Raw genomic sequence first — 8,964 nt, 5'->3', positions numbered from 1 at the left:
TGCTAAAATGTGTGTTAAGAATGATTTAACGCTGTTAAATAATTGTTAGTTTAAGTACCTGTAGCTATTTTGACTTCTGGTCTTAACCCTTTCCATCCGTGACGCAGACGTCGGCGTCACAGTATGGAAAGGGTCAAGAGGAAATGGAAGAGGATTAATCCTCTTCTAAACCTCTCAATCCTCCTCTAAATTCCTCTTCCAATTCCTCTTAACCTGGTAGAAGTGGGGATCACGTTTTTTAATGGTCCCTCCAAGCGAGAAATGAGAAAAAAATCACCCCTCACACAAACCATTTCATAATATATATCAAAGCATTTGTGATCAGATTATGTATCATCTATTTTGGGGGGTTTAAATCATGGCACAAATTTGGCCCGTCGCTGTTATACGGTAAAGCCACAGATTTGGCCCGTCGCTGCTACCGGGTTAAGAGGTTTAGAAGAGGATGAAGAGGTTTAGAAGAGGACTAACGGTGATGCCGTCGGACGGCGACGTCGGCGTTGCCGGACTGAAAGAGTTCAGATAAGTGATTTACAGACGTCCTCTCACTGGAGGTAGCGTCGAACACCGAAACGGTTGTAAACAAAGTCTCCCCGGCCAGGCACTGCACTTTGTCTCACGACCCTCTAGACTCTAGAGTTGCCCTCTTTTTCTATTGGGGTGTTTAAGAAGGCCAGTTATGCTGTGGGACCACAGCCTCCAGTCTCCAGAGCCCCTTCAGCCAATGTTTGTTTACATTCGTCTCCACTTCTTTTTCTTCTTTTGACCTGTATCACACGTGAGGGGCCTCTGGCAGTGAAGAGGTGAACTGATAGCCAATACAGTCCATTCACTCCACAACTCTTTTTTTTGTTGGGGTGAATTAAGACAAAATTATTCAGTCTATAACAGCAAAAATATTAGGCAGTTTATTTGTTTAATTCATATAAAACCTGAACTTTTAAACAATCAACATCCAGAAAATAATGCATCTAAAATCTCAAATAACTTCAGGGGGGTAAATATACCAAAACTATTGGTCTCCGTAGTCTAGTGGTCAGCGTGCCTGGGTTCGAATCCCAGCCCGGGCAGTCAGCGTGCAGCTCACCCAACTGTTCATCCTCCTTCTCGGGCTGGTCGATAAATGGGTACCTGGGGAAACCTGGGGAAGGTAAACTGTGGTAAACTGGATGTCACACTGGCCCTGTGTCCCGGGGTAATGGGCTCCCTCCCACCACAGGCTCAAGGGCCAATGTTACGGAGATGAGCACCGAGGCCACATGCTGCTACAGCGTATGCCCCCAACTTTACCTATTGGTTTTGCAACCCAAGAATTTGCGGGGGTAAGAAATCTTACGCTTAGGGAGAATGGATTTTACATGCTTTTAACAACTTCCTACTGAAAAGCTGTAATTACAAAGTTTACTTGGTTTACTAGGCATATCTAATGAACACAACAGGAAAAGCATGTTAAATCAAACAACTTCGCTGATGTAGCGAGTGACAATGTATGCGGGGAACTTTTTCCATTATGGTTGTCGATACAATGGCCTGACACTGAACTTGCGGCATTTCTTACCTGGAAGAAATCCAGGTAAGAAATGCCGCAAGATCACGATTCGTAATATTTAGCCCACTGCGAGGATAACCAACCTACGTACCCTCAGAAAATATCCTCCTCCTCCGCGTTTTGGGGGCTGGTCAGGCCACGGGACTACGGCCTCCAAGCTCCGGTAGTACAGGGTGTTCGTGGCTGTTGTTGTTGGGCTGGTGTGCAGCAGGGGTGGTCACCACAACACAGCCCTGGCCCGCCGGCAGGCGGTCACGTGCAGGTGGGGTCAGGGTCAGGGCCAGGGTCAGGCCGGGGGAACACACCTACACGTTTCCGCTTGTGCCGCGCCGCGAGTGGCTCGCCAGGCGCCAGCAGTGTTTTCTGTTTGGGTACGGAGTATTGCCTTGCCTTCGCAACGGCACCCGTGTCTTCAAACGTTCTTCTCCTTCGTCTGGAGTGTTTCTCTTGTAAAGCACAGCACTCTTCTTGGGTGTCGTCTGGGGGCGGGGCGTGTTAGAACCGTGTGTGGTGTCATGAGACATCCCAAGATCATGAGACATCCCATCCTGAATACATACATGAATTTCGACATGGTACCGTGTCTTTTGTCGACTGCTTGTCGGGATCTGTCCCACCCAAGTTTTTTTTTCTTTTTTTTTTCGGTATTTTGTTGGGGATATACCCCAATGGAGGAAGGCGGTGAGAAAGAAGATGGACAAGTACCCCCCTCCCACACACATTTTACAGCACCCTCAGATCCAGAACACAGGACAGTCAACAAACCAATGGTGGCAGAATATCCCAGAGTGCCTCGCGATGCATTGAGTCAAACACCTTCTTGAGATCGACATGGGCTGCAAGCATCCCATGTCGAAACACGTCGGCGCTCCACCAGTAAACGAGAAGCGCTAGGATATATGAGCAGTTGTCTACTTACCAGGCGTGAACTCAGAAATTAAATTAGAACCTTTGCCAAAAAGCCACGTAACTTTGATTTACCGGGGCAGCATATAATACACAGAGATCAGACAGAAAAGTAACAGTAGGAAGGGTCTTTGCCCTGCAGTGGACTTCTCACAGCTGATGATTGTGATAATCCTTATGTATTCTTGTGATTGTGCAGGCATTGTACCTTTACCAGTTATTACCGGTCTGTCTCCATGGACGGTTGTCTCATCACCCTGAATAGTTTGAATTATTTTGAATATTTTGTTGTTGTTTAATTAAAGTGTCATAGCGTTATCCTGAGTTGTTATCAGCATTTGACTTTTAGCATGTCGGGTGTAGTATCATCTGACAAACCTTTTTTGGGTCTTAGTTGTGTCTGTATCGCAAGTATACTTTTCTCTCCTGTTATCAGACTGTAAATTTCGGGATAAACGCCCGTGTGATTACTGGCTAAGGGCAAAGTTGAGTACGAGAGCTGGCTCAAGAAGGTACGGACTGATACCATGCAAAGAGGGCGAGACTGCCGCACACACATGGACAAGGCAGAGGGTAGTCCAATCAGGCGTGCTCAGTGCTAGGGAGCTTTTGGTTGCTATTCTCTGACGGTTCCGCCTCTCACATCAATCATTTCCAAAGACCAAAAATATCTGTCGAGTTCTGATGAATTTGTGATTTTTTAGGTTCATGGTTCAGAAAAAGGATCAAACTACTACCAGGGTCATAAAATTATCCCTGAAAATGCTCACAACTCCTACGAAAGCCTTGTTAAACATGTGTGCTTGGGCGCCGAAGTGTTGAAGAATATGACCCCTGCTAGCTGAGGGTTAAATGCTCCACCTAACAGATCAGACAAGTTTACAACACCCCATTACGAAATCCTCGGAGCAAAACTGGATCAAACCAAAGCACTAAACCAGGTGTAAAGAAATGAAGAATATTGCCAGCTTGTTCGTTCCCATGATAGATTTCGGTAGGTTCTTTACTTCGCTACACCGCACTGCGCACTACACCTTAATACACTATATTATGTAACACCAAGAATATCTAAAGCCTTCTTCTCCCTTGGGATTACTTGTGCTGACGTTAGAAGAATATTTTTGTCACAGGGAGGGTTATCTCTCTCTCTCTCTCTCTCTCTCTCTCTCTCTCTCTCTCTCTCTCTCTCTCTGTGTATGAAAGAAGAGAACTGACTCCATACTTAAACTCTGAGTAGCGTAATTATATGGCCGTAATACCTTATAAGATCTTACTGTTTTTCTTTCAAGAGTAGAAGAATCATACCCTTCAAGTCCCTCACGTGTATTATATTTATCTCTTCAGGACGCTCAGGGCCATATTCTTGAACATTTCGGCGCCCACGCACACATATAGGCTGTCGTAGGAATCTTGGGCATTTCCAGGGATAGTTTTATGACCCTGATGGTAGATTGACCCTTCTTCTGTACCACGAACAACTCAATTGATCTCCTTTTCGTCCTTTGGATTGGAAATAGGTGACTTGAGAGGCGGAAGCGTCTAAGAATACCGACATCAGCCTCTCCCGCGGTGCCAGCAAGAACCAAACGAGAGGCAATAACTCATAGGAAGGATACAAACACGTTAAGGTAAAGAAACGTCGTTCATTGTGGACCATAACAAAGAGAGGCCATGAGTGCTCAGATACAGTCTTCAAAATAACTTAAAGAATAATACGGTACACTTAACCTACGTGATGGAATGAAGATAAAAACAACAACGGATAACTATTGCGGCATGTGTGACTGTCATTTGAAATAAATATGAATTAGGGTGAGAAATAGTGATACCGCAGTTGTGACGCTTCTTCCTCCCTTACCCTTTCCTTGCCCTCCTATCTCAGTCGCTGTTCCCTTCACCCATCACGACTCCTTGTTTCTGTAAATAGGAGTCAAAACAGGGAGAGAAGGGAGATCATCGACCTAGTACTTCTTTCGGAATGAGCAATAATGTATGATGTGGGTGGCGATGATGATAGTTGTGATTATGAACTGTATTAGCACTGTGTGTATGTGTGTGTGTGTGTGTGTGTGTGTGTGAGTGTTAAAGTATAACATGGCAAACGTAAGCTCGAGGGACATTTCCGGAGTAGTTGCACCGTGGAAGTGTGTGTCGGGGAATGTACGAGGCAGCGAGACAAGGCGTTGAAGAAGCAGCTCATCGTCAGTAGGGTGGCAGGACGAGGCCGGCGGCGGATATGGTGACCTCGGTGAGCGGGTGATGGTACGCCGCGTAACTCACCACGCTCAGACCCGACACCACCTCGCCGAAGGGACAGGACATCTTTCCGTGAGGCTTGTCCCGCAGGCAGATGTTGAAGAGGGCGTCAGACTCGTGGCACCCCCCGCCCCCACCTCCCACCACACCCTTCCTGACGGGGCCGGCGTGCTGGCCTCCCCACTCCAGCTCTGCCATCACGCCCCGACACATGGTGCCGCTGCCGTCCGTCGCTGGGTAATCACCGCCACGCAGACTCTCGCCGGGTTCGCCCCTGCGTTCGACAGTGCGGAACTTGGCACCCTTGTAAGAGGGGCCGAATGTACCCAGACAGAGTGCCAGGAAGTGGTGGGCGCGCCGTAGATGACCCCAGAGACGTATGTGGACGCGGCCCAGGACGACGCCAGCCACCTCCAGCTGCAGGAACACCTCGGGAGCGGGCGACGGGACCAGGAGTTGCAGGGCCGGGACCTGCGTGAAGGGAGAGAGAGGGCATGAGCATGATGATGGGTGCTGAGGTGGGTAGAGTGTGGCCTGCATGTATGAATGTTATATACTGACAAGTAAATGAGCGGCACACAAAGGGGTAGGCGAAATAAAAGCAAAACGGGATTAAGTTTTGTCGGCCCTAAGGCTTGGTGGAGGCTCCCGACAAGCAGAGCTACGAAGGGATTTCTTATAGCAGTCTTCATTCTGTCTTTTGGGGAACCTTGAATCTTGATCTCAGTGGCACTCCTCGAACCGGGGAAGGTGGGAGTGCCTGTGACGTGATCTGCCACCGGAGGACTTGGCAGTTGAGAACATAACAAAATGATTCCCACAAGTATATGAACGAATAGGCTTCAACATATAATTCCTTCTGGGCTACATGCGAGTGTTGCTTCGTGTATTAAAACGGTTATGATCATCACACACTCCTTAACTTTCCTGAGGACGAACACCTCCTGCCATTTGTCTGACGATGTAGATCCGCCGACCCTTGCTGTCTCCCGTCACCCACCCACCTCTTGCTTAATTCTACATTACTGAAACGTTTTGTGTACCATTCAGCATGTTAGTTAAACACCTCGAAGAAATATTGTCACAAGCTTGGCATTCCGTTCACACACACACACAAACACACACACACACACACACACACACACACACACACACACGTACTTGGGCCGTGAAGTGTTGCCAGGGGATGATGGGCCAGTGCCTCCCGCCGCCAGCCACGTCCATGATCAGAGGCCACGTCTTGAGGCCCCCCTCGTTGTCGTTCGTCTTCGACCCCTCGTCCTCCGCGATAAAGTTATTGTACTTGTCTTCCAGCGTCGGCTCTTGAGGTAAGCTGCCGGGCTTTGGGAGTCTGTGGAGTGCGAGTTCCAAGTTCGCCACCGTCTGCAGGTTGTCCGTGTCCGTCGTGACTTTCCGGATGTTCTCGACCCTCTGCATCTGCCGCCCCAACGCCTCGCTCTTCTTGTAGATCCTTGACAGCGTGGACACGACGGACTCCACCTCTCTCGTCAACTTTTGCCTCTCCTTCTCCAGGTCCCGCAGCCTGTGCCTCGCCTCCTCCTCTATGTGACTCTTCTTTTCCGCCAGAACAGCCTGCAACTCGTGCAGGGTGTGTCCGGCGTGCTGCTGCTGGGAGAGACATTTAGCGCACAGCACCTGCCGGCACTGGCGGCACCACAGCAGCAGCGGGGCGCCATGCGTGCCACACACTTCCCCTGCCGGGTACTCTTCGCTGGACTCGTCGCTCTCAACCTTTCCGTGAAAATTAAGGTATGCTATCTTAATAGTACGTCACATCCAGTAGCAATTTCAAACCCCTAGTGTCTACAATATTCCGATTTTATCAACGATAATAATTTTATTTATTGTTGCCTCACCTGCCCCATCGTCTCCAGGAGGCTAATGGCGAGGAAGTTGACGGGCATCCGCTCAACAGGCGGGCCGCAGTGCTGGGTGCGGCAGAGGGGACAAGGGAAATTTTGCTGTCGGCCTTGTAGGTGGAAGAGACACAGGCGGCAGAAGGTGTGGCCGCAGCGGGGCAGCTCCACGGGGTCCCTCTGACCAGCATTGTATGCCTGGCAGCAGACGGCACACAGCAGCTGCTTGTTGAGCGTGTGGTGGCCCTGGTGCCCGCGGTGGTGCCCTGCGGAACAACACTCTCAGGCTCAGGTAATCAAGAGGAACAACACCTTCAGGTTCAAGTAATCACACGGTTATTTTGTTACAGTGATATAGACAGAGTAATGTGTGTGTGTGTGTGTGTGTGTGTGTGTGTGTGTGTGTGTATTTGAAAGGAAGTCCTATTTCATCGGAGGGTCTTTTTCTGACTATCAGATCTCTCTCTCTCTCTCTCTCTCTCTCTCTCTCTCTCTCTCTCTCTCTCTCTCTCTCTCTCTCTCTCTCTCTCTCTCTCTCTCTCTCTCTCTCTCTCTCTCTTTTGACACAGCTTGGCACGGGGAGCGATGTTGTGATGACGATACTGGCAAGTTACAAATGTCACCTTGACCCACCTTGCACTTTGGTGTTGACCATCGTGAAAAAACTTCGAAAGTATACAGAGAGCTCCGGGTGGCGTAGCGTGGCCTTGCTCCCACCGGTCTGCGTGCTGTGTGTGTGACGAGGACCGAGGGTGAGGAAGGCCAAGTACTGTCTTCGTGTATTCGTAGTGGCAGACCGAGATCGAGGTTCCCGGAGCGAGGAGGGTACAGCCGTGAGTCCTCAGCTGTATCGTGAGTTGTGTGGCAGTCGAGTACCTCCACGCCTTCCTTATAGCCAGGCTTTGTGTAACGGAGGCATGACGCAGAGTGGCGTCTGCTGGCGTCACTCCTGTATTACGCGTGGATCAGCGTCTCCCACTCTCTTTCCTGGTCGCTCTGTTTTACGACTCCACACTTGTCACATGATCCGCTACGTGCCACCTCCCACCACACCGCCCCCTCGTTTCCTCTCGTGTTTATTGCGTCTTGTCCTTGAATCGTGTTGTGTTGTGTGTCTACTATCGCGTAGGAAACAGACTCGGCTTTATGTGACGTTGAATGCTTGTGTAACCATGACGGAACGGAAATTGATCTTCCATTTTCATGACGTCTTGGCCTCGAATCATATCTTGCGGTGTTTATGCTATTTAACAGGAAACCGACTCGGCTGTATGCAACTTTATGGAACTCCTTTGTAACCATGGCGGAGAGGAAATTCGTCTTCCATTCTTATTACGTCTTGGCCTCGAATCATAGCTTTTGGTGTTTACGTTATCTCACAGGAAACGGTCCCGACTTTATGCGACTCTTTGGAACTTCTTTGTAAACATAACAGAGAGGAAATTAATTTTCTTCCATGCTAATTGTGTCTTGACCTCGAATCACAGCCGTTTCATATCACTATAATAAAATGGTGAATATATATAGTTGCCAGAGTATCAGCACCACCGCCTCAGAGATCCGTATTTTTTTCCCTCGTGAAGCTGGGCACTGCACCCTGAGGCATCCATGAGTGCAGAGTCATCTGGTGTATGGCAGTTATGTTGTCGACTATGACTAAAACTCCGCTCCCTGACACAGTTCTATGTGCGTGCCATAGAATCAATGGCTCTAATTCTCATTATTATTTTTTTCTCAATGAAGGGCCAATGCAACAGAGATGAGCACCCCAACAACGCGCAGCTGTAGCGTCTATGCACCCAACTTTACACTGTTACTTATGAGGATTTATGCAATTAATTGAGAAATGGATTATGGCTGATTAGGAGAGCAGAGGATGGATTTTTCTTGTGCGCTGCTATATACCTTTTTATTTCCATGCGGCTCATAGCTTTCTTGAAGGGGGGAGGTGGCCGCCCCCAGCCCGTTAATAGCGCGGACAAGTGTTTATTTATACAGGGACCGATTTTACATTTTTTTAATTGCATATTCTTCGTGCGACATTATTGTTCGTTTTGCTTACTGAATGTCTGTGGAGTGAATTGTACAGACTAGTATGATTAATTTGTTTACTAGTGAGTGGTGTATTTTGGCATCATCACTAAGGCACATTGTAAGATGGTTAAGAAGGATAGTTTACCATTAGTGTGTTAGTAATACCAAACACTAGTTTTAGAGTGGATTTCTAGACAACGCAGATGATTGGGATTAGGTATAATAAAGCAGCCTCCCAAGCAAAACCTTAACCAATCTTTGATACACTTAGAACCACAGCATTGCTTTACCAGCCTTATGCAATCTCTATTTACATTGATTTAACAACCGTAACTTCAGTAA

The 8,964-nt window shown here is 48.3% G+C and overlaps 1 protein-coding gene and 1 long non-coding RNA gene across 2 annotated transcripts; both read right to left on the bottom strand.

The window, feature by feature from the left end:
- Positions 1-877: 877 nt before the first annotated feature.
- Positions 878-2,245, bottom strand: LOC126992089 (uncharacterized). The gene is made up of 2 exons (XR_007746161.1): positions 1,641-2,245; positions 878-1,141 (listed from the first exon to the last, which is right to left on the bottom strand). It is a non-coding gene; the product is annotated as an uncharacterized LOC126992089 (long non-coding RNA).
- Positions 2,246-4,083: 1,838 nt separating this feature from the next.
- LOC126992093 (uncharacterized) lies at positions 4,084-7,540 on the bottom strand. The gene is made up of 4 exons (XM_050850771.1): positions 7,222-7,540; positions 6,589-6,854; positions 5,873-6,463; positions 4,084-5,182 (listed from the first exon to the last, which is right to left on the bottom strand). The coding sequence occupies exons 1-4, from the start codon at positions 7,241-7,243 to the stop codon at positions 4,658-4,660; spliced, it is 1,404 nt and encodes a 467-aa protein (XP_050706728.1). The 5' UTR covers positions 7,244-7,540; the 3' UTR covers positions 4,084-4,657.
- Between the last annotated feature and the right edge of the window lie 1,424 nt (positions 7,541-8,964).

The sequence above is a fragment of the Eriocheir sinensis genome, unplaced genomic scaffold (genome assembly GCF_024679095.1).
Source record: "Eriocheir sinensis breed Jianghai 21 unplaced genomic scaffold, ASM2467909v1 Scaffold399, whole genome shotgun sequence".
Lineage (NCBI taxonomy): Eukaryota > Metazoa > Arthropoda > Malacostraca > Decapoda > Varunidae > Eriocheir > Eriocheir sinensis.
Note: the sequence above shows the minus strand (reverse complement) of the source record. Positions and strands in the feature narration are given on the sequence as shown.